This window comes from Athene noctua, chromosome 3, assembly GCF_965140245.1.
Source record: "Athene noctua chromosome 3, bAthNoc1.hap1.1, whole genome shotgun sequence".
Classification (NCBI taxonomy): Eukaryota; Metazoa; Chordata; class Aves; order Strigiformes; family Strigidae; genus Athene; species Athene noctua.
Window position 1 is genome coordinate 24546103 of NC_134039.1, and position 26006 is coordinate 24572108.

The 26006-nt window shown below is 37.9% G+C and overlaps 1 protein-coding gene across 9 annotated transcripts in view; it reads left to right on the forward strand.

Moving 5' to 3' along the window:
• Positions 1-450: 450 nt before the first annotated feature.
• The window catches only part of ABCC9 (ATP binding cassette subfamily C member 9), a 76344-nt gene continuing 50788 nt past the window's right edge, over positions 451-26006 (forward strand). For 5 of the 9 annotated variants that reach the window (XM_074902316.1, XM_074902320.1, XM_074902321.1 and 2 more), the window contains exons 1-10: positions 451-579; positions 7149-7223; positions 8794-8959; positions 11884-12025; positions 12395-12516; positions 13287-13453; positions 14142-14384; positions 20559-20753; positions 23281-23445; positions 24968-25123. In XM_074902316.1, the coding sequence (XP_074758417.1) occupies positions 8815-8959; positions 11884-12025; positions 12395-12516; positions 13287-13453; positions 14142-14384; positions 20559-20753; positions 23281-23445; positions 24968-25123 (1335 nt within the window). In that variant the 5' untranslated portion in view covers positions 451-579; positions 7149-7223; positions 8794-8814. Of the gene's footprint in view, positions 580-7148; positions 7224-8793; positions 8960-11883; positions 12026-12394; positions 12517-13286; positions 13454-14141; positions 14385-20558; positions 20754-23280; positions 23446-24967; positions 25124-26006 lie in introns of those variants that run through there. The other 4 variants (XM_074902323.1, XM_074902317.1, XM_074902324.1 and 1 more) reach the window with 4 other exon arrangements.

Genomic DNA, 26006 nt, shown 5'->3' on the forward strand with positions numbered 1-26006 from the left:
GAGTCTGGAAGGATCTAGGGTAAAGTAAAATATCTGAGTAGACTTTTCTCTTCTGCTTAAGATGATTGAAGACATGCAAAATTATGTTGTCAAATTCAAATTATCCAATATTAATTCAAAAGAAATCAAAAGCTGAATCTCTGCAAGCCTGCCAAAAGTTAGACTACCTTGTCTAAATCAATTACTTCAGAATCACCATCTGCTGATAGCCCATGCACTGTAACGCAGCCTTTTGAAATCTTACTACTCCAGTGAGAGAAAAATGAAAATAAAGCAAGCAGAAGAAATCCCAGGGGACTGTAGCTTCAGGAGGCGAAAAATTGGTGCTTTTTGCTTGCCTGTCTCTTCCCAGTTTCCTGCCCCCTTCAGCGTATGAGAAAGACAAGAAGAGTTCGTGCACTTTGGAAACTCGATAGGAGGCAGCAGCTGATCTTCCCATCACCAGCCTAAAAATAATCCACTCCAGGGCTTGAAGCGGCTTCACTAAGTGGAGGAAAATCCTGCCATCGGGATGATATTGATCACATAGCACAACCGAGTGACAATTTGGGTTGGTATTTTGGTTTTGTGTTTAAAAAGGTAAGCTACAGAGTTTGATCTAACATTCAGCAACCAAACGGGGCATGTGATGACCCTCCCCCATTATCTCCCCCTAACTACCTCCTCCTCCTTCCCTTTATATCTGTGGGACAGAGCTGCTCCTTGTTCTTTCCTGGGATTACAACTCCAATCTCTTTTTCCTTTTCCTTTTCCAGTCGCAGGCATTCTCAGCCTTTACCGTCCCCTCCTGCTGATGTTTTCTTTGCTGCTGTTCACAGGGTTATGTTTCTTTTTTTAAACTGTCCTGTCTTGGCATGTGAAGTCGAAGGTTTTACAGCAGGCAGTATAGCATGCTGATGTTGGAAATAGCATTGTGTTAAGAAGTTTACCACAAAAGAAAAAAGCAATGTATTAGATGTGTGAGATCACTGCAGATGTTTGTGTGAAATGCTTTTCAGTGCCAATAGCCTGTTTAGCACCACTGCTGTTGTCATTTTTTTGGTAGTTGGAGCCTGATCCAAAAACCTACTGAAGTCAATGAGATTCTTTGCACTGATTTCAGTAATATTTGGATCGGACTGCTGGTATATGCCAGTTAGTGATGTGAATGCTGACAAGTATCAGAGGTAATTCATCACCTTAAGGCCCAAGGTAACTGGGACAGTACTTAGCAAGAAAGAGGGGTCTGTTTAGAAGAGGTGTCACAGCTGAAATAGGAATAAAAAGGAAAAAGAATTTGTACATGATTATTTTTGATAAAATAGATTTTAAAGGGGCAGCACTTTTTGCCATGACCTTAATAGAACTCTCTGCAAATAATGCGTGGACTACAGAGCACATAGATTGCTTTTAGGAAGGTAAGAAGAACAAACTGGTAGGTTTATACCTAGAAAGGAAAAAGATTCAGAGCACTTACCTGAAATCTGTGGCAAAACTCAGAGTTAGGCCTTCCATTGTGCTTATCCAAAGCTATAAGTTCATAATTTGTCCTTAATTGAGAATTTTCTCTCTGAAATTCAAGAAGAAAGGACAAATTCTTGCTTTTGTAATTAATTAATTATTCAGAAGATTTGAACTACCTGCTTTTGTAAAACTCTGAGTACTTTCTCCATCCTGCATCTGTATGCCTACACATATCTATATATGTGTATATATATACATGTATGTATACATATATGAGTATATAATGCGTGTTATATGTAAGACCAGAAAAAAATAACTTAACTGAGACCCAAGTATGATCTGTAAGATAATACATTTTAATTAGAAAGTGCAGCTATTCATTTATATATTTTTTAAAATATATGCAACAGAACTCCTGAAATAAATGTTTTTCAAAATATTCTTATTTCCCCCCAAAAAAGTCCACCTGAGGAGTGTATTTATACTCTTTTCCTTATAGTCATAAGTATCTTGCAGAGCATGCTGAAAAAAGTGATAATCCAGGTAAGATGAGATTCTTGAATATGAAGACTTTTAAGTCCACTTACAAAGACCTTGAGGTAATTAAAATGTCTTTAAATAGAATTCTTACAAGTTTGCACTCAGTGAGGATGTTCCCATAATTTTCCCACTGTCTTCTTCACAATTACTTATGGAAAATATATCTCAGGAACTTGCTTAGTGCCCTGAGAATCTCCATTTATGCTTGTTAAAATGAGATTTGTAAGTGTTTAGGTTCAATGCTACATCATATTAATGTTTACAACTTTGTCCTGTCTTTTTTCTTCCCAAAAGCTTTTTCTTCTTCTCAGTGGATATTTATTCCTGATTCTCTTCTGTACTGTTTTGTGTTTATTATATTATGACTATGTCTGTACACCTTAGCCCAAAACCAGAAAGTCTGAATTTGCCAGTGATGGGGATTTTAGCATGAAAATTTAAATGCTTAAAACATAAGTTTTTTTAGCTATTTCGTTGCAGGGTGAACCACTGTTCAGATAGTTCACATCCTCATTAAAGTAAATCAACAGGGAATCAGATTTTAAAATCATGTAAAGGAGAGCTGAAACTTGCCTTCCACTGGCACTATCATGTGCCTGCCATTCTGATTGTTCTTTCCGTTCCCCTCCTCTGTGAAGTTTTGCTCATGGCTTTAGCTTGTAACTGATTTCTCAGCAAAGGCCATTTTCAAAGGGAGAAAGAAAAAACACCTCTGAAAATTTCTGACCAGTTCTAGAGTTTGTTAAAGACTCAAGTGAGGAATTTGTCAATAACTTTGAAGGTCAAAGGCCACCCAGCCTACAAATGTTAAAATAAAAAATTTCCTGGTATTTGACACTCCTATTGGGGTGCTGAATATAGTGGGTACCCTTAGAGAGCATGTGCTTGTTATTGGATGGATGTTTTTTTATCACATCACTGGATTTCCCCTGACTGAAATGCTGTTAAACCTAGTATGCTTGGTAACATTAGTATAAAGTATAAAATTCCTGCTATGATTAGTAGTGAAACATGTTTTGTGATGTACTCCCTTTGGTGTAATCACCCCAGCGTAATTTGGTGGCCTACTATATTCAACAGAAAGGGAAATTTTCTCTGGGAAATAAATTTTTTGTAACGACTATGAGTAACGTTGTCTTCTTACATGAGTATATGAGGATCTCAACAGTTATTCTGCAAGACTGATACAACCTGATGAAAAATGGTGGTCAATAACTTCAGACGATCAACTTTCAAAACAACTTGCTACCCTTTCGTGTGTTGTCTCCTCAATATTTTTGTTTGGGTTATACATTTTGTTGTTTTAATGTGGCAGTCGGACTGCTCCCATATTTTGCAGACATTGCTGTTCACTAGACAAAGATAGCTGCCTGTACAGAAGTGTTTAGCTCCAAAGATTGCAACCTGAACATGGTCTTAGAGAAAAGGTCGTGGCAATCCATATGAAGAGAAGAGGCCTTTGCTTTCCAGTAACTATCACTTCGTTTGGGACCTGTAGATAAAAGATTTGCTAAGAAATTAGTGGACATTTCTCTGCTGTTATGCCCTATGATTCATGGGTCTTTCAGCTAGTCCTGCATGAGCCAGCTTTGGAACTGAAGTATGGCAACTACAACTACTCAGCACCAATGTCAGGCTTGCTGTGAGCAGGGCTTCTTATCTTGGGAACAGCACCATGGTGATTAAGACTATCAGTTCTGAGACTGAACTAATTTTTACATGTCTCTTTTACTAGACTGTGTAGCCTACAGCAGCAGACTGCTGAGGATGATCTGGTTTTGCTGCTTAATTCACCTATGTACAGTTCCAGAAAGCCTAGCTTTTTGTTGCTGCCAGTGTTACCAAGGAAGGGGTCTTGGCAGGTGTAGGAAGGCAACTGCTACTATGGAATATGATAACCTCTCTGAGTTCAGCAATAACTGCTTTTATCTCTTCTATCCCTTGACAATAGAAATCTCATCAAATTTCTCCTCGTGTGGCTCTGCAGCCCAGTTTTTCCTCTTTGATCTCTCCCTGCATACTTACCCTGGCCTAAAAATCTGTCTCCTCATCTTTGGTAAGGAGAAAATCACATTTGGCTACACTGTGGAAAACCTTGAGCCAGCTTTGTATTCTGACTTGCTTTGGGCTGATTCAAAGATCTTCAGCATGGCTATTCATTAGACGATTAGACTGTTGTTCAGTGTGGTCAGCATTCTCTTTGGCAATGATCAACAACTGGTGCTTGGGAACTACATAAAAAGTCTTCAGTGTGTTGAATTACATGCTTGCACAATGCTCAGCACTGAGCGAAGCAAACAGCACTTCCTCACATATGCAAGATATCTCTGTTCACCTCTACAGATCTAGTTCTGACTGAAGCCCAGTATTGCCTTACTAGAAGAGTTAAAGCCAATGGAGGAATAGTTTAATTATTCTTAAAGGAAACAAATTTGGTCAGTCATCAGTCATAAAACTGTTTCATCTTCCTTTCTAAATTCAGCTGCACTTTTTGATGACTTAGAACAGTAGGCACAACTGCAGTTCTTCATGTTTTTTTCTGAATTTGTTGTTCTACCATTTCACATTTTCATTTCATGAAATGAAATCTTATGGTTTTACAGAAGAGGAGGGAATAGTGTATTTTCACTCTGCCTTTCATTGGTTATCTGCAGTCAAGAAATTCCAAACAGTCTTCATTTCCAGTCTCAGTTTTTGAGTGAAAATTTTCAAAACTGGGACTCATTAAAAGTCAGTATAGCTGAGGCTTTTTAAAACTCTTTAAAAATTTTAGAATTATTAAAGGTATCTTTAGCCTTAACTCCCAATACTGAAATACTCTTTGAAAATGCAACTTAGACTCTCAAATTAGTCTGACACTTTTGAACATAGTACTTTCACTGTTTGCATCCCTAAGATTGTGTTCATCCGCAGCTACACTGAGCTTTGCAAGCATGGGATCTGAGTGTGGGCACAAGAAATTTTGCCATTATATTATCAAATTTCCTTTAGAAGAAGACTGAAGACTACACTGTTTCCTTGGATGAGCAATTGGATCTGGAAACCTGTCATGGTCCAATTCCAGTAATTTTGGTGGATCTGTGCAAGCGCTGTTGTAAAATGTCCCATACTGTCTAGAGAAATCAAGGACTTGTTCTGACTTAGGGGCTTTTCTTTCTGTCCTTTGGAAATGAACACAGCTTGTTGGACCATGAGGCCAATGAAAATGAGCTTCTGGAGGCATGCCCTGATGCAGCAGGAAGTAATGGTTAATTTCAGCTTGGAATCAAATGGGAGTCTCGCTTACATTGTCTGTAAATGCAAAGAATCCTTTCTTACATGTCAGTAAAATTTCATCCTGTATATTTCCCCTATTCTTGAAACTTCATCAAAGAAATAAAAACTACTTGACATGCTTTATGTCTGTGGTGATGGGCCTGTGCATCAGTGCATCTCCAGAGCCTTCTGTGTATGTAAGTTTTCCAAAAAACAGAGCAGAGTCTAGTGTTTTGAGTCACATGAGCGAAACCATGGAGGGCATATCAGACCTGAATTCTGCAGCAGAAATGAATGGGAAGGGAACAATGGAGTGATTTCTTGCTCCCTGTGAGGCACACCAGAGAGAAAATTATTTCCTAGAGCTCTAATGTACTGCAGTGTATTTTCATATGCTACTCCTGAAGATACAGAGAACTACTAGCAGCCTGTCTGTGTAAACACTGGAAAGTGTCTATGAAAGCTGGCATACATCAACAGGTGCAGAACATGAGTCTTCCACTTCCAGTCACAGTTCATTTCTAGCACAGTGGTAATGGCCAAGTGGATGAAAGAAAGGAAGGGCAGAAGGAAGGATCCCTATCAGTATGTGATAGGCATCTAGGATCCCTAGATGTGTGTCCTGAAGTGGGTGCTGCTAAAAAGGGAAGTTGTACCTGGTGAGCATTTTATGAGGCCAGATCATAAGCTGCATTGGTCAACACAGCATCATGACACTGATCAGAACACTTCGATAGATTTTAAGCCTGTGGAGGTTTAATGAACACAGTCACTGGATGTGCTGATTCATGGTGAAGTGTTTTCTGATTTAAAAACTTGGGAATTTCTTGTCAATTACCCTATCTAATTGGAAATGCAATCTTTTTTATTTTCTGGGTTTTTTTACAAACTAAACAACTTAGGCTCTTTGATTTTCTCTCTCATTTTAAGAAAAGACAATTAAGCTCTACCTCTTTTTTTGGTAAAAAACGTTTAGCAAAAATATTGTGTAGATGGCTTATACCTACTCTTGAAAATTATCATCAGTGTGATGGGCACTGTATCTTTACATCACTATTAAAAATACGACCAGGTTCTTTCCTCAGCCTTGTCAACATACAAAGGACAGTTGATTTTAAGATGTGTTATTGGACATACTCCATCACAAAACTAGGCCTAGCAGAGATTGCTGTGAAGATTCGGATGTGATTCCTGAAAGATGCATCTTTCTTGAGAGCTTTCAGGGACTATTGTTTGAGGTGTAATATGAAATCTCTACAAACTGATGGTAGGTCGTAGATATGGTAGGATGGTAGCAGATAGCAATCTCTATGCAGTTATACAGGAACATCTACTGCCTATATTCCATTTTCCTTCCAGAAAAAATGGAAAAAAATAATCAGTTCCCTTAGTTTCTCTTGGACACAGTTTTAATCCTTTCTCCCAGATTTATTTTTGACTAGAAGCCAAGAGCTACACTGGAAATCAATGATTCAGCGCTCATTTGAACCCAGGATCTTCCTGCCTTTCAGTACCAGTCCAACTACTAGACAACAATAACATCTTACCATGTCTCAGAAAAGAGTCCTCTTGGTGGGAAAGGGAGGAAAATTCCCAGCAGAACTCCCTTGGACTTCTGACCTCTGATAAAAATGAGGAAACAACACTTACGATTTTCAGGAGATTATCATTATCATTATGTTTCTCTTAAAGGAGACATGTCAAGCTTTTACAAATCAAAAATAAACAATCTCTGTGTAGTTTTTTTAAAAGTTCCATATTTTTTTTGCTAATAACTTCTCAGTCTGTTCAGACAAAATTAATATTAACATGTTTCTTTTGTGTTACTAGTCATATGCATTTATGAATGTATTTTTATATACATATAAAATGATAGAATGATAGTGGTCATATCACTCTATTCATTATAGAGAATGGGCCAAAATCTCCATCAAATTGTGTTCTACTGAAGATTGAGTGGGTTGCCCATCAGCTTTTGCACCACAGTAAGTACATGCATGCATTTTTGCAGGATGTGTTCCACCATATGACTCCGTGCTATGCTTAACTTCTGGCAAATCTCAGACAATAAATTGCTGATAATGTTTCGAAAAGGGACTGTATTTATCACATTCTTTTCAATGAAACTCCTTTACAAATTTCACTGATGTATTTCAATATGGATTATGCTTTCCAGATCTAGCAAAAAGTTAGTTAAAAGCCAAAAGGGGGTTTAGCAGAGGTTCAAAGTGCTTCTGAACTCTGTATTCTTTTGAAGATCTCTACATTCCTGCTCTCTTTAAGGGAGTACTTGAGTAGTTTATGCTTACCTTGTTTAAACAATAGACTCAAAGAACTACTCTGAACTATTTGAGGATAGAAAGCAAGCTGCCTTCTCTGCATTCAACTAACTTTTTTTTTAAACTGCTTTCATGCATTTTTTGCATGTCTGTATTGTTCTGACTCCACAAAATTCATTAATGCCAGTGTTGTTGCAGAAAGACGCTTTCACCAGAGTATACATATACTTTGCTGAATTAAAGATACTCTTTACATTTCAGTATATAAAATTTGGCAAAAAAATGTGAGCAAATGAGTTCCCACAAACTATTCTACAGCACTATCTTGCTGTGTCTAAGTTTCAGGTGAAGAAATCAGCAAGGGAACATTTTGATTACAATCTTACTCCATCTTCTTATAAAGAAGAATGAAAAAATAAATGATGCACAGGTTGATAAAAGCCAGAAGGTGGCCATAACTCTGGGTCATACTATGGCCCACACTCTGCAAGCACAAATGCATGAGTTTATCTTGGTGCACAAAGGTAATCTCATAAGAAATCATGGAAGTGCTTAGATGAGACTAGGCATGTGCATAAGGATTTGCAGGATCAAGCATAAATACTGATTTACTGCCTATGCAATATTCAATACAACCTACTCTGATTAAGAGTTTGGCAATTGTCTGTAATAACTAGTCTATGTGACCATTGTTCTATGGGACAATAAAGAAATGCAAAATATCAGTGAATGCAAAACTGCCAAATCACAAATATCAAAGGTTCAGAGCTTGCACTGAGAATGTAGTGCAACAAATCGTATGAACAGAGGTGTTGCATGGAGAATGTTGGCTTGTCAAAGAAGCAGTAATGCACAGGAGTCAGCTTATGTGAATTTGAGTCTTCTTATGAGAAATGCAAATATTTTTTTTCAAAACTTTCTTGTTCTTTCTCTATATTCTCATAGAACCTTTCAGCATAACATTTGTGTGTATAATGAACACTAGAAGACATAGCATAGTGTATTTAATAAATCATTCTTATAATTGTAAATATAAATAATTATAAATAATATTAATTAAATATAAATAATATTAATTTAATATAAACAGAGCCTTCAATCTAATGTGCTTGTACTTGATGGAGTCCAAAAGAATTTTCAAAATAGAGCTGAATTATTTTCTATGGGTTGTTCAGTGTATACTGCTTCTGTATCTCTTTATTTTATTTATTTTGTGTTTAGCTAGAGGGAATTCTAGCAGTCTTGGTAGTTAACTGTTCTTTTTTTTTTTTTGTAGTTGTCAGACATTCTGGAAGTGATGAGGCTCTCATTTTGTGGTAATGACAATGCTTCAGCCTATAACATCAGTGCTGGTGTCCTAAGAAATGTCTGCTTTGTGGATGCCCTCAACTTGGTTCCCCATGTTTTCTTGCTATTTATCACCTTCCCGATTTTGTTCATTGGTGAGTTATTCAATAGAGATGTGCAATCCTAAAAACACTTGAGCATGTATTTACATTCAGTCATGTTTATATGTGCTTGAAGGCCTGTGGTGCAAGCCATTGGATGCTTTGTATTTATTAATTTTAACAAGGAAGAGAGAGAAGGGCTTGACCCAGAGGACGTGACACCAGCCTGCTTGAAATATTGGGGAATTTTACATATAAATCTGAACTAAGCAGCGTGAAAAGATGGATGAGAACCAGACAAATCAGATCTAAATGCTTTGAAACTTCTCTCTGGAGAAGTTTACTTCAGATTTGAAATTGGCAACTTGCAACCTTTGCTATTTTTAGATATAAGAAGACTTAGGACAGTGGGTCTGAATTCCCTTCAAGTTACGTGAATTTCAGAGAATATCCAAAATGTGCAATTTGAATCTAAGGCTAGAAGAAGTGTAGGAAGGAAACTTTTAAAACAGAATAATTACTTCTTTTGCCAACATTTGTAAACAGAAGTAGAGCAAAAGAGATAATATTTTTTTCCACAGGAATGAAAATAAGAAATTATAAATCTCTCTTGAAGAATTTAGGACAGTGAAGTGGCTCTAGCTCAAACATTCTTGTAAAAAGCCCCATCTAAATTAGTACTCTATAGTTGTCTCTTTATCCCAGTTATTTGCAGTGATGAAATAAATGCAGTGATGAAATCAATGCAATCTAATACTTTTTCAGAGCTGTCAAACACATTCTAACTGATCGTAGGAGATAAAGAGACTTGAATAACCATCAGAAGGCAATAAGTATTAATAAAAATTAATATTCTCCTGACAACTGCATAAGAAATGGCATGTCAGTTCTTCCGTGTTACCTTCCTGATGTCACATATATACATTTCTTCAATGAGGAAGATTTTAGTTTGGGACTATATTAAAACTAGAGATTTAAGGACTTCCATTATGTAAAAATACTCTAAAGTGATTGAATAATAGGCTACAGGAACCTGTGGGCTCAGGCACTCAGTACCTAGCAGTCAAAGGTATAACAAGATCCAGTGACTGAAAACTAATTAAGTAATTAAGCAAGTAAATAAATAATAATAATAATAATAAAGGTCTAACAAGAATACAAGAAAGTTCTAACAAAAGAATAACCTAAGACTGGAAAAAAACCAACCAACCAAGGGTTATGGAGAACTCTCTCAGACACTTTGTGCTAGTGCTGGCTCTTTCTCTGGTATGAGATGCAAGTCATCCCTGAACAATTCTGCAGAAGTATCTGATAGAAACTCAATGCAAGATATGAGGGCAGAGATAATCTTTTACAACATTCTGTGCTATGCATCACACGGTAGCAGACAGCTCCAATTTTTTCACAGGTATTAGCCAATTAATTTTGAAATAGTTTTGCAGCCACTGAAAATTCCCTCTATTTTCTAACAATGTTAGGAAAAAAATGTAATAACTTAAATTGTGTGTTATGTATGTAACTATTTGGTTTCTATTTTGTTTCTTGATTATCAGGAAAAATGGTTATTGAACAGAGCATTAAAAGCCAACTGGAGTCCACAGCATTGACTGATTCCAAAACCAATAATAGATGATGAACTGTGTTTGTGTAGATGTATGGGCAAAGAGGAAATAAAAATGAAAAGCAGCTTGGGACAGACAAAGATAGGAGCAAGGTTAAAGAAAGCCACATTAGATTAGGAAAATCTTTGGGAAACTGTAGAAAATGCTTAGGTGGGTTTGGAGAAGAGAGGATGTTTTGTTCCTGCAGTACTTTGCTTATTAAACAAGGATGAAATGGCGAAATCCTGACAGTTTCCAAGAATGAATAAACCTGGGCTCTGGTTTATGTGTTTCTGAGTCACCTGATAAGCCCTTAGGCACAATGAGATGCTGCATCCTTGTGTATCAAAAGCATATCCTTGATTTTAAACTCGGTGGGTTTTGTTTTCTTTTGTTTTGTTTCTTTACTTCCCCAATATGTGCTGTGGGATTCAGCAAGTCTGTCAGGGAATTCCAAGAGTTGCCTTACAGTAAGTGGGACGTGTGTGCCTGTTTGGGTTAACTGACTCATGACAACCCTGTACCAGGGTGGGAAGGGACAGAGGCCAAAGCAACGTGCAGGGCAAGACTTGCCATCACAAGAGGCTAACATCTAGTCAGTCCGCAGCTCGCCCCAGAACTGTCACATCCTCAGGTCCTTGGTGTCCTTCTTCTTGCCAGGTTGCTGGCCTCAGAGGGGTTCTTGTCTGAAAAGGATAGGTGCCATCTGAGGTGATGACATGGAAATAGGCTCCAAGATTAATTTGTTGTTTAAATCGGCTGAGCCTTGGTGCTGTGCTGGGAGCTTTAATGTGCCAGGAATGCACAGGGGTGGGAGTCTGGGCTGTGCCTGAGGAGTGGACACTGGGAAATCAACGTTCAGCATCCCCTGAGAGCCTGATCCCAACCCGTCCTGAAACAGAGATAATAGATGTTACTCGTCTGAAGTAAATGTATCTCTTTGAGGCCTCATTGGAGGATGCAACTTTTACATCAGTTGGAAACTTTGCCCACTATTGTCTGTGACTGGGAAAGACACGATGATGCCATCACTTAATATCTGTCAGTCCCTGTTGTGTGAGCATGAGACTCAGATGTTTCTTTTGGTTTTCTCACCTTTGTTCTTGGCCAGGGACCTCTTCTCTTTGATTGCAATTGTGAGAAGTCTGTTGTCCCATTGTCTACAGGATTAGATTCAAATTATGGGGAGCTGCATGGCAACTCAGATGCTCCTGGGTCATCTTATTAGTAACAAGAGCCCCTATAGTCTTGTTGAGTTTTTGTATTGATTGTATATTATTAAGTGTGATCTATGGATTAGAACAAGAAATTGATAACCAGATCACCCACTGGCTGACTCTGTGATAACCTTCCTCTTTCATTACTATCATTTCCCAGGCTGGGGAAGCCAAAGCTCCAAAGTCCAGATTCACCACAATACCTGGCTGCACTTCCCTGGGCACAACCTGCGGTGGATCCTGACATTCACCCTCCTGTTTGTACACGTGTGTGAAATAGCAGAGGGCATAGTTTCCGATACGTAAGTGACAGTGTTTGGTGGATAGCCAAGCTAATTGCATTCATTAATGTATAGTGTTACTGTGTGATGGGCTGGCTAGTAAGGCGTAAAGAATTTTTCCCCAAATAATCTAGGGCATCATTTCATGAACTGTCTGAATTTTAATGGGATGAAGGTGAAACAGTTATTATTAGCACTTTGTTATTTTCTTCTCAAGCTATAGTGGCAAGAAAATATTGACAAAAGTTAAAGCATTCACATGGGAAAAAATCTTTTTGTCTCTAGGAAAGTCATATTTGTCCTCTTAAATAGATTATCAGAATACCTGGGAATGTAACAGTGGTGGAGAAAGACACCGAATTCACTCATTTATACCTTGTTTATTTTCAGGCAAATGAAGTCTCGCCATCTGCATCTCTTTCTACCAGCTATAATGGGATTTGTGGCTGCCACCGTATCCATAGTCTATTACCATAATATTGAAACATCTAACTTTCCAAAGTTACTGTTGGGTAAGTCTAGGTCTGATATTTATATACTCTTACAAAACCCAGTAGTTTAGCCAAAGTCAACTTGCATAGATTGAAGAGGATGGTGAAATGTGTTAAGAGAGGAATAATTCTCTGCTCTTCAAACTAGTATTATTGTAGGAGTTATTACATCTTTTGTAAGGTACACACTGAAAACTATTTTTAAAAATGATCACAAAGGGAAAAGCATTGTATGCCTGTAGTATTTCTAGCATGAGCTTTTAGGTATTTTTTAAGCAAGCTAGGATGTAGAAGATAATTAAACTATGAACTCTTTTTCAAAATGAGCATGTTTCCATATGCTCCCTTGGGATACATCCTGCTTTTTCAAAGAGGAAATATGATATTTGTCAAATTAAGTGACTTTTACTTCATTTTAATAACAAAGTTCCCCCTCAGATTACCTCAGTGGACTTTTGTAATTGTGTGAAGACCCACCATTGTGGACATCTTTGAAGACTGATAACCCAGGAAACAAAACAGGGACTTGGGAAAAGGAAGTGCAAAGCAAATTTCTTGAACCTGGCTTCCTGACTTTGGCTGACATCATGTGTTGCCAGCCTTCAGGCTGGTGATATAGAGGCTCACCATGCCTACATTGCACTAAGCCATGGAATATTTCTGTCTGAGAGAGCTAAAACATCTGCAGCACTGGTGTGGTTCATTTATATATATATATATATTTTTTTTTTTTTTATTATTATTATTATTATTATTTTTTTTTAAATTATGCATGTGCATCTGTTTTACAGCTCTCTTTCTTTACTGGATAATGGCCTTTGTCACCAAAACAATCAAGCTTGTCAGATACTGCCAGGATGGTGTGCCTTTTTCTCAGCTGCGTTTCTGCATCACTGGAATTATGGTCATTCTCTATGGGCTGCTGATGGCGGTGGAGATCAATGTCATTCGAGTTAGGGTATGTGGTTTCTTTATCAGGATCTGACAAAAATCAGTGGTATCTCAGGGATGGAGATGGGTCTTTAGTCCCAGTAACACTGGCTTGTGTTAAGTTTAGGCCCAAGTTTAGCTTAGCGGTAAATGTCTGGTTAATTCTACGGAAATTGATGGGACCTGGCATCTCTTTAAAATGTATGTCCTTCATGTGTCCCCTGGGCTTGGTATGTATGTGTGCCTGTGTATATGTATACACACAGAAAGTGCATACTTACTTGTATAGATAGATATACATGCATATTTGTGCATGTAAGGGTATATGTGTGCATGTATGTAATCTATGCTGTGTTAATGTAGATAAGCTATATATATAGTGAATGTATAAATTAGCATATATTCTTACCCATGATAATCTAAAATATAATTATACCCCAAAAATTATTTTTTGTTGTTGTTCAGATAGACGCAGGTGGTGCTGGTAGGCTACAGAGCTTTGTCCACATCCCATATTGCTCAATTTCTTGCCAGTTTTGCTGTTAAAATGGAAATATTCCTATCTATATGCAAATTTATATTTAAATTCAATGTATAATTATGTTTAAATGCTTTTAATACTTTGACACTGTAGCTGTATTATATGTAATTTTTACTAAAAATTATAATTAATAAGATCATTCCTGAGCACAAACTGTCAATTTTCTCCTCTCCAGAGGTATGTTTTTTTCATGAACCCTCAGAAAGTAAAGCCACCAGAAGATCTACAGGACCTGGGAGTGAGGTTTCTGCAGCCATTTGTCAATTTGCTCTCAAAGGCAACTTACTGGTGGATGAATACTCTTATTATATCTGCTCACAAGAAACCTGTGGACCTGAAAGCGATAGGAAAGCTTCCAATTGCAATGAGAGCACTGACAAATTATGTTTGTCTCAAAGAAGCGTATGAGGAACAAAAGGTAAACCAACAATGTTCATGTCACTGTTTGGCCTTGGAAACTATAGTGTCACTTTGAATTTTTTCTGCTTCTATGAAATCCTAGTTTTAGGAATTTTTAACTTAGGATAGTTTGTTCCAAGGTGAAACTTGGCTTAGGAAGTTCCAATACAATGGTTACTGTTTGGTTTTACGTGAATTTACAGCAGGAGAGTGTTGCCAGATTGAGAGCAACAGGAAACTAAACCCATAACAGACTTATCACTTGCTAGATTTCATTTTAAAGGTGAAATCTTTGTTTAAATCTTAGCTGCTTATGACAGCATCTTAAATTAGAAGACATTCTGTCCATAGTTTCAGCTGGAAGCACTCATCTTCATTTTTTTCTCTAGAAAGAGAAATAGCCAAAACCACACATCAAGAATAGCCAAAACACTTGTGTCTTAACAGCTTCTTAGTCATCAATCCAAAACATAGCACCGTTCAGGCTGCTATGAAAAAACATTAACTCCATCCCAGCCAGACACAGTACAAAAACCATGTGTTGGGCAAACTCACTGGGTAGGGCAGGAGTTTCCAGAGAAACTTCTCGATGCATTTAGGCAAAACTGTGGTGATTCATTTGTGACTAAACCTTGTGATTTCTGCCAAAAAAGAAATATTTTGTTTTGCAGAAAGGAGGAAGGATTTGAGAGCCTGCCTCCCTGCTTTGTACATACATATCAATACTCAAGCATAAACAGAGAGAATACAGGCATTCAGAGGTCACTTTGGAAAATGTAGCATGTAGGACCAAAGTATATAAATCCTGTTCCTGCAGAAACCAGATAAATGTGTTTCTATGCAGTGTCTGGTTTAAAACTGCAGTAAGAAGGAAAGCCAGGAGGAGCAGCAATATGCTCCCAGCAACTGAAGGAGCTGCACTCTACTTTCTCTGGACTCTCTGAAACCTTAATCAGTATAATTTTTTCTATTTTAATAGATGTAAGTTGCTTCTCTTTCCTTTTGTAGTTGATGTTTACAGAGAGTAGAGATTGGAGACAAAGACCCTTCTGCTTATAAGCAGAAAACTACAGAATTATTGGAACTGAGCTTTTCATAGCAAAGGGGAAGTGCATCCCTTAGGCCAGCTCCTTGAAAAAGCATTTGGTACCTAAATACTACTTAAAGAGACTGGAGAGTCTTAGGCACTGACATGCCCTGAGGATCTGAGTCTCTGTGCCATTCTTAATGACAGGCATGATGTCTGGATGCAAGCATTTGTCTGTAGCTTATTACATCTGCAGATACTCTGTGTTCCTGCACAAATATGCGTCTCAGGTGCCAAAAAAGGCAAGCTAAATGTGCCATTGCTCATGTGCATGAGTGCAAGCATTCAGCGTGTAGCTTCCCTCGGTGTGTGTCATGCATATATGAAGACTTGCATAAATACGGTTACATGCACCTACATTTAGGTGGCTGACTTCAGATTTTTTGCTTTCCATAATTGTTTAGTCTCAAGATTACCACGGCATCAAGCCCATTTATGCTAATATTCAAAACCAGGCTGTAACCGTGACATAAACTGATATTTCATAGATAAAGTAAACCAGAGGACTAAAACAAATCCAAAGAGTCAGGCAGTAAAACTTGCTGCAGTTGACTCCCACAGAGAAATGTGTTGGTTTGATCGTGGTTGGGTCAGAAAACAGCCACAGAATTAGGAAAATTCTTCAGGTTGAAGCATGGTCTGCAATATGGAAGCGGTGATATGTCACTGTCTCTGCTGTCAGTGTGTATTTCACACTAATCTTCCACAGCTGGAGAGGGGAACATCCCCAGCATTCTCTGGATTAAGTGGGGTTATCCCTGCCTGTGCCTGAAGATAGCTGATCTCAGCTGTGCTCTGTGGCCCTGCAGACAGAAGGCTTCTGTTCCTTTCCAAACCCTTCTTATCAGGTTTTGATGAAAGATGCTGAACATGACCATGAATATTCTGTATTGTAAAATGCCATTGAGATAGCTCACGTGATGTTGCTTTGCTATCCCTTCTGCATGCTATGAAAATTGAAAGCAGTTGAGGTTTTCTACCAAATAATAGCTTGAGGGAATCGAATCAGGTTAGATTTGGTTACTGTTTTCTCAAAATCACTGTTTTCCAAACCTGTGTCTCCCAAGCAGATAGGAGTGTAAAGCAGTGGGTCTGAGACTGACTTTGTATGGCTGCTGTATTCTGTTAAAATAGGACATTGCCACTTGTGAAACCATGAAGTCTGTGAACATTAGGTTCAATCTTTTCTTGCTTTCTTTGATGTCAGTGGGCAACTCCTTAAACCTGTATTCAACTATTTAGAGAGAATTCTTCTGACTCCTATCATATGAAGGTTTGCCCACTGACATGAGACGTAAGCTAATATTTCTCAGTGACAAATCTGAATTGCCTATTCTGTTCTATGTTTTTTTTACATTTTAAAATTTTCATCAAGCAGTTCTTATTATTATGAATACATTCACTACTCAGATTTCTTTAGTTATAAGTAATTTTTTCAAACCATTGAGTAATTTAATTTTAATATCACTTTCATGCTACATGGTATTTTATAGAATTTTAAAGCCAATTATCAGTAATTTTATTGTAATATTAAGTAATATTAAACAACACAATACAAGGATAAATAACTTTGATTGACATTCTAATTGGCTATTAGTCTTGTAGTTGCTACTGCAAAAGGCATTCCAACTCTTACAGTAAGATATAGGTCATTTGTTACTGGTTTTATAGATAGCTTGTGTGTGGCAACATAGCATAACACAGCCTATTATAAGAAAACAACATCACATACATTCTTTCAAATTAGAAGATACTATAAAACTACAGGTAAAATAAGCTCTTTTGGTAATTCTTACTTAAATATGCTGTTTGAGGTTTCTTCCTCAACAAAGTATTGCCAAAAATAAATTGCAATCGGCTTTCCTTGTCTCATTATTTCCTGCCATCAGTAAATATTCTAAAAGATGGACATGATATATTTTCTTGATTTTTCTGGATAGTTTCCTATAGAAGCAGACATACCTCAGCTTATGGTATTTTTATCATACCTTCCTAAGAATCCTGGAGAAATTAGAATTGTGGATAGCAAGGCTTCTTCTGCAGAATAAGCAGTAATGCACATCATACACATAGGCTTGGATCCATGACGTAAATTCATATATTCTCTTTAATACACATTCACAATTCCTACAATATTAATGGATATTTTGGCTGAAGATAAAGAATTCTTTAATAAGATAAAGAAGTCCTTAATAATATGCAATGAAACTCTCACAGCCAAATTTTTGGACCAATGTACTATCTGTGGCTGGTACTTGTCACATAATCCTCGTGCCAAAAAAAAATTGACCCTGTTTCTGTTGTTGCTTGGCTTTTGGTTTGTTTTCCATACAAGTGGTTTAGATGTTTCAAAACTCTTACTAATGCATCATATATCACATACCCCAAAGTAGATTTAACACATTGATATTACATTTGGTTTACCCCATCAACCAAAATCCCATGTAATTTGCCTTGACAGGCAATAGAAGGTTTTACTTTTGGATAAAGTATTTATAAATAGAAATTGCAGTTTTTAAAGTCAAGGACCGTCAGAATTTCCTATGTCTTGCTATTCATGTGCCACTGTGGATCTTACCTGTTATAGCAAAAAGAAGAGGAAAGAAAGTGTGTTATACAGCTAGAAATCACAGGAACAGAGCATTGCCCTTCAGCATCAGACTGAACCTGTCAGCTCCAGCACTAAGGAAACAGTCAGATTGCCATATTTACCAAGGTGTGCCTTACAGGTGGCTTAATTTACCAGCAAGTGCTGTTTCACTGCCCTTATTTCAACTGTTGAGTGCCCAAGGTAAAGAAAATTACAGTGATTTAAAATGGAGGTGACAAAGACAAGATAACCTAAGCAAGTGCCACAGGTCAGAACAGCAGTCCAGCCTGTAATTCATACAACAATTGCTACTAACTTTACCAACAAAAATAATCAAATGTAAACAAACACCAAGATGCATAGTTGTGTAAACAGATTAAGTTCACATTCATGTTGCTGAAACTCTTCCCTTTAGTACAGCTCTATTCCTTTTCTGTAACTGGATCTTTTTTAACTATATTTTTTTAAGATTCTTTTTCTCACCTTCCAAAAGGAAAGTAAGTCCTTCCAGTCTCCTGTGACCAAGAGGAGAAGTTCTTGGTTTCAGGTGGCTTCCCAAGACACAGTGTCTTAAAGGGGCTAGGAAACTACAGAAAATAATCATGGTAATAATGCTTTTCTGATGCAGAAGGCCCAGACAGAGCTTTTTATTTGATTTTTATTACATTGGCCAAACTTTCAAGTGTGGATTTACTGAAATATGTCAGTGGTCATCAGAGAGCTATAATGAGTAGTGATTAACAGATCAGCACCTAAAAAAAGGATAGGATTCAAACATACAACATACAATACTACAAGCCCTTAACACTAGGCCTCAGGAACCATTGTGGAATAGAGTTTAAGATCAGAAAAAAAATGCACTTTTCTTTCTCCCCCCTCCTCATTAGATGCCTCAGATAATTTGAAGTTCTGATTAAGAAAGAAGAAACAACATTATTAGGTAGTTTAATTTAATTGGGTTTTTTTCCAATGAAAATTAAATAGATTTCATGTAGAGATGACAATTACGTGAACTTTGTAGTAGTACTGAAAATGGCTATTGAAATAGCAAAATCTTATTAAAGAAATAAGAATTTACCACTGCCATTTACCAAATTTACCATTATGTGAATGCTCAGAACAGTACGTGCAATTTTTTTCCAAAAGATGGAAGATGTGTTTTCCTTTTAAGTTAGTTTAGCTCCTATCAAGCTGTTAGAGTGCAGACTGTTTGTTTGAGGAGGATGATGACAGCCCCTGTAGTGCAGTCTATCTCAAAACCCAATAGGCAACAAATTCAGAGCCTTTGTCTGAGAAACTACCATGAGGCCTTTGTGCTCTTTCCCTCATCAGAAGAAGCAGTTTCATTCTTACCACTTTCTGAACTGTTACCTCTAATTTGTTCCCATGCTGCTTATTTCTGTGTACTCAGCTTCTTGGCATTGGGTATGACCAGAGACTGACCTAATCTCCAGAAGCCAGTAAGCAGTTATCTGGCCCTCCTGTACACTTGTACATTTTTGGCACCATGCACATATTCTATCTCACTGTTGAAGTGGCATAAAAGGAAAAACAGAAAAGAGGAAAAATGATGAGGCAACCAGGCAGGGTACAGGCTTTTCTCTGGTTAATTTTCTGTGGGCAGGGAGTGTTATTGCTGGGCTGTACTTAAAATGTCTCTGAAGGCTCAGGAGGGCTTGGCTTGGGTTACAAGTTTCAGGCATCCGTCCTACTTGAAGAGTGACAGATGCTTTTTTAAAGTGCCAAAAGCTGCTGCCTGAAGTGCTCTGCAGGCTATGGATCTGTTATGTAAAAGTCTTTCTTCTTTAGATTAATAAGACCTCCGAAATACCAGAACCCCTCTGACTAGATACAGAGATAGCTCCCGGTTGGTGTTTTAGGGCAAGAGTTGTGATACTGCATAGATTCACAGAACTGAAGGCTAGAAAGGACCCTTAGCTGATTTAATCTTACCTCCCTATGAAGCCTATTACTTTCATCTCTGAACACAGTAATTAGTGATCGGCTGAAGTGCGTCTTCCTGGAAAGCATCCAAGAGATAGGAAAAAAATCCAGATAAATTAATTTAAACTATATTCTTGTAGGTGTCTGTCTGTGTTTTTTCCTTCAATCCCTTCTTCACTTCAGAAGCCTTTACTGGAATGAATGGTTTCACACCTACTGTGAAAGTCAAGATTACCCATATGAGCAAGGCCTTGACAGGTCAGACCTTTTTCTGAGCACACATGTGACAAGGAATGTGCCAGTACGATTAATCTGTATTTGCATTCCTATGTTCACAGGCTCAGAAAACTGTTAGGATTTAGAGGTGAGAAACCACAGTTACCAAGAGAAGGTAGAATTTGAATTTGATGTGAAGAATGTCTGAAATCTGTTGATACGCTTGCTACCTCATCTACTCCAAAATACCCTTCAGGAATCATTTTGGCATCCAGACAGGAGTGAGGTAGAAGCTGCTGTATACAGCCTGGGAGTTATCTTCTTGGGGCATTGATACCTGTTTCTCTGTTTTCCAGAAAAAGGTAGCAGACCAGCCCAATCGGAGTCCCTCCATATGGTTAGCAATGTACAGTGCTTTTGGACGACCAATTCTTCTCAGCAGCACATTCCGTTACTTGGCTGATTTGCTGGGTTTTGCTGGGCCATTATGCATTTCTGGCATTGTCCAGGGCTTCCAGAATACAACAAATAATACAAATACAACAGAAAAGGTAACCTCACAACATGGATCGAAAGACTTTTTTAATACATCTGGCTGCATGATTTCATGTGTCTGTGATCATCATTGTATTATTTCATTGTTTCTTTCAAGCAAATTGAGTAATTTTTTGTGAGAGGCAGTCAAGTTATAAACCTGAGTAGTGGAAGTCTTTCGTATGAATGCAACACAGGTAGTGCAGGTTTCCCTCAGTTGCCCAGCTGACTGCCTCTTGGTGGAGGTGTCCCTGCAGTTTTGGGGAGAAGGAACAGATTTTCTGCTCCTCTTCAACTGTGCCTCTTTATTTCAGGCAGGATACCCGCTGTTGGTGGATGCATCCATCAAGGATGAGTCTGGAAATTCTTCATTTTTGTTCACCTGTCCATTCGTAGTTCACTGACAGGTTTGAGGTCTCTGAAATCAGTTTTCTGCTGGGAAGATGAGAGCAGTCACTCCCTGTTTGTGACTGATAATGCTGCTTATTGCTATGATGAAATGCATTGGCTTATAGAAGTTGAAAAGCATCCACTTTATTCAGTGGCATTCTTGATACTAGAGATGCACAGAAGATGCTAGTTCACAGCTCATTTCAAGTTTCACTGAGACTGAACTTTCAGAAATCACCTCTAAGCACTGATCAAGCCTCTGACACAGAACATTTTCTATCATAAGAAAAAGAAATTATTAGTAGCTAGTGAAAGGATACAGGTAAAATGATTTTACAAGTTGACAGCAGAGAAGACATGATGAAGAAATTTTCCTACTCCTGTGTTCTGATACGGAAACATCTCCATACACTTTATGCAGTGAGTGTTTTGAAGTTGAATGAGCAGATAGGTATGTAATGGAATAACATTTTCCCCTTCGGATAAAGCATTTGACTGTTGTCACTACCCAAATATCTTTGTCTTGGCTGCTCACTTCTGACATTCGTTTTCTTGACTGATGGTCTGAATTTGGCTTCTGACTCTCATTCAGCCATTACACTAAAGAATGAGACTTTAATTGTACAGCTTGTCAAATAAAGGTCTTTATCATCCTTGAACCTCCACATGTTGGATTTGAGCCACAGAGTTAAAAGGCAAAGTGCATATTTTGCCTCAAAAATGGTTTTTTTTTTGCATGTTGAACAAACAAGGTATTTTAGCTTGAAATGTTTCTGGAACTCGAATTTAAGAATCTGTTCCTTGTTTGCTTCCTTTATCTTTTGTACTCTTCAGTGTAGTGGTTTTAGCTGTGGGTTTTTTTAAGTTTTAATCGACACTGCTAAAGGGAAAATTAAAATAATTGGATAACTGAAACGACGCCAAGGGTCTGGCTTGGTGACACTCTCTTGAATACATTTCAGAATACATTTGCTTTTGATTTATGGATTTTGATAAACTTTCTCTTGGTTGTTCTTGCTATTATGTGTTTCTCCTTTAAATTCTCTCTAGTTTCAATTAATGTGAACTAATTGAATTTTATGCTTATTCCCCCATAATTCCTGAGAACTTTATGTACATTGATAAGGGTATCTACAAATGTTATTTTATTATTGTTATCCTCACTGTGTAAACATGGGGAAGTTAGATGCAGCAGAACATTAATAAAAGAGTTTTCAAATATATTTATCTGACCAATCATACACTTAAGCAACCCTCATTTCAAGGAGTCTTGGGCTGGTGGAGTCACTTAGTCCTATTATTTCAGTGGGATTTAGGTGTCTTACAGACATTAGACCTTTTGAAAAAATAGTTGGGTGATTATACACACCTTCTGGGTGTCAGCTGCCTGTGGCAGAGGGAGGAGTGTGTGGTGTGGCGAGGCTGGGGTCACTGCAGTGAGGTGAGTCTGCATGGCTTGGGGCGCCTCTCTCCTGACTGCAGTTTCATGGCAGATGACAGTAATCCAGAGTGATGAAGTAATCTTCAAGAGGGTAGGTACATGGCTTACTTTCCAATATTTTCCAAAATACCAAAGGAATAGCCTTTTCTTTAGTATTTTGGTACATTTATTTCCTTCTCTGCCTGAAACAGAGTAGCACAGTGAACATAACTAGAAAATGAAAACAAATAAAGTGATTTAAAGGAGCTTTCTTTTCCTTCCTGTTGAGGCATTTAAACCTCATTTTGTGTGGAATACTGGCATATATATTGTTATTTTATTCAGAATTCACAGGTGTCATAAACTATATTTCTGGAAGGAATTGTTTCTATAATATGCAAATGCAACATAAGTAACTAATCCTGTATAATAAAAAATACTTTCTTGCAGCTTTGTGGTGCAGGTTGAACTAGCATTTCTGTCCTACAAATCATCAAAATTCAATGGAGAAACTAAAGATAAGGCAGACATGGTGATCTCATTGTCCTCTTCCTGCTAAAAACAATTAATTTTATAACTGCTAAGATCCTAATTCTTTGGAACATGAGAGGAGTGTCTAGTTTGTATCCATCTAATTTGTGTCATTTGCAATGACTGAATTTCCTTGTTTCCAGTGTCTCAAGAATATACAATCCCTCCTATGCTACTTCCATAATTTTTTCCTTTCTTTTCAGGTGAAGAATCCATCAAATTCATATCTTTCCTCAGAGGAATTCCTCAGGAATGTTTATGTTTTGGCAGTTCTTCTCTTCCTGGCCCTTCTCTTGCAGAGGACATTCCTGCAGGCATCCTACTATGTGACTACAGAAACTGGCATCAACCTACGAGGTGCTTTACTGGTGAGCAAAGATGTTTCCACAATCTGCCAAAAAATTCACTAATACTAACACCAGCTTTGTATTTTCATTTGTCTTGTTCTTTACCTGAAGACTCATTTAACAATTTTTTGAGAGAAGATATGCACTGTATTTTTATACACAAAACTGGAAGAAGTAGTATCACTGACAGCCAAACTGATGGCAGCAATACCTTTTTCTAAAAACTAAACCCATCATAATAACATGTAGAAGTTTAACACTCACTCTGTGCATGTAAGAACATATCTTTGCAGATGACATTAGGTATATGAAAATAAGCAGTGTCATTTTGGCTCTGTATCTGCTTTGTTCATTTACTTATGAGGTTACCTCTGCTGACTGTGAAGTCACCTGCAGCATATCTTTGGCTGGGCTATGTTTTACAGAAACATTGTCCATGTATCATGAGCAGTGATTCTGACTATTTATGCCCTTTTGCACAGAGACCTGTGGGATGGGACAGGAGAATCACATCTCCAAAACTGTGTCTCTCAAACTGGCATCTATTGACCCTCTCTGAAAGTCATGTTTATGACAGCTCAGCATGTGGGTGGGTTGTAGCAAGGATCTCTGCAGACCAAACTCCACAGACAGCAGTAGCACTGTGTGCAAAACAGAAGCTGGTAAACTTACCCTAGGAATATCTTCTCAGCACAGAAGCTTCTGGGGTTTGTGCACACTGTGATTGACATAGCTGTTTCAAATGTTTTCTGCCTTCTCCCAGGATAGATGGGGTACAGACCTGGTGAAGAAAGAGTACCTGATTATTTCCTTGTGATTTTCTGAGTCCCACTTGCCAAAATGAGGACTCTTAGGACGATATGCAGCTGATGTAATTCATCATGGTCTGTAGGAATTTCTGATTAATTCTACAAGATCTACCTTGCTCATGGATGAAACAAGGCAAAGAGCACAGGTTATTTTAAAAAATTCCTTGAAGCTGCAGTGTTGGATATATGGTCATCACTGAGAACTGGGCTCACAATATTTGTCTTTAAAATTCTAGTAGTTATAAGCCCTGATTAAGTTTAAACCCTTCTAAGTTCCTACAAATTTTATAAAAATAGATGGCCAGGTAAAGGAAAGAAACCCAAGGAAATACATACCCACCCTGATTAAAACTTCATAGCCTGAGTTTAACTATCTTATCAGAAACAAGAATCTTTTTGACAGACAGTGTCACAGAAAAGCAGGCTCATTAAATATTTGTTAAAAACTGGTCTTTGCCCAGTTTTCTAGATTTTGATGTTTTGTTGTCATTTTTTTCTAGGTCTGTGTTAAGCAACAAACATTTTAAGAGGAACTGGAGTTTTTTTTTAAGTCAGTTCTCTCTCTTGTGCTTTCTCTCACTCCGTCTCCATCTCTCTCTCTCTGCCTCAGGTGAGAGACTGGGAGAAGGGCTCTATTAGGTAAAGACTGATACTGCAGTTTGAAACATCCTGCTGCTACAGTTGGTTTAGAATTATACCATTTTCATATCTTCCATTTTATTCCCTTCCCACAGGCAATGATATATAATAAGATCCTGAGGCTTTCTACATCCAACCTGTCCATGGGAGAGATGACGCTGGGACAAATCAATAATTTGGTTGCCATAGAAACAAATCAATTAATGTGGTTCTTGTTCCTGTGCCCCAATCTGTGGGCAATGCCTGTTCAGGTAGAGCATCAAAGTAAGGGCCTGGTTTCCGAGATCCTCCAACCTGGTTGAAAAACGTATATGTCTGTGAGAATACTACAAAATCCAGAGGGGAACCTGGACTTCACACTCATTTGCCAGGAAGACTAACAAGCAGAACCATGGCCCCTCCAAAGGCTGGGAGGCTGTCTCTGCAGTAAAGAGAGAGGATTTTTTTGAGCAGGGTTTCCATGTCATGGATGTGGTCTGTGAGTTTAAGAATGATGACCTGTCATCCTTTCCTTGCTCATATTTTTACCACTACTGACACAAGTCATTGCTTTTATTTCTGCCACATGGCAGCAGCACTGGCATCTGACTAGCTCTAAGTATTGCATTTGCAGTGTCCACTTGTAACTGCGTTTTGTGGCAGGAGCAAAAAGCAATTGAATCCTGCTCAGTGACTGACAGCAGCACTGAAAGAGTGCTGCACAAAATGCTCAGAGGAGTTCTTATCTAAACAAGCTTAGTTACTGTAAACATCAGCTTCTGATCAAGGCTGGGAAAGATCTGTAGGTAGATCAAAGAAATCTTTAAAAGTGCTAAATAACTTAATGACCTAAGCCATGCTGATTTTCCATGAAGCTTGGACTCTTACAGCACCTTCAGAATTTTAGCTTGGGGTGAGATTGGCATGGTCCTTACTTATAGGCGATCCTGCTGACATTAAACAAGTTCAAAAAGGAATAGAACCCACTCTTATAGTAGATCTGTTTTGCTGACATTCCTGGAACTATATCAGTAGTCTATTATAATAGTCAGCAATATTACTACTTCTAGTGGATTCGGTAGGGTTTAGAGAATCATAAAATAACTTATGGAGAAAAAGACAAAAAAGTTTACATGGCAACAGAAATCAGAAATA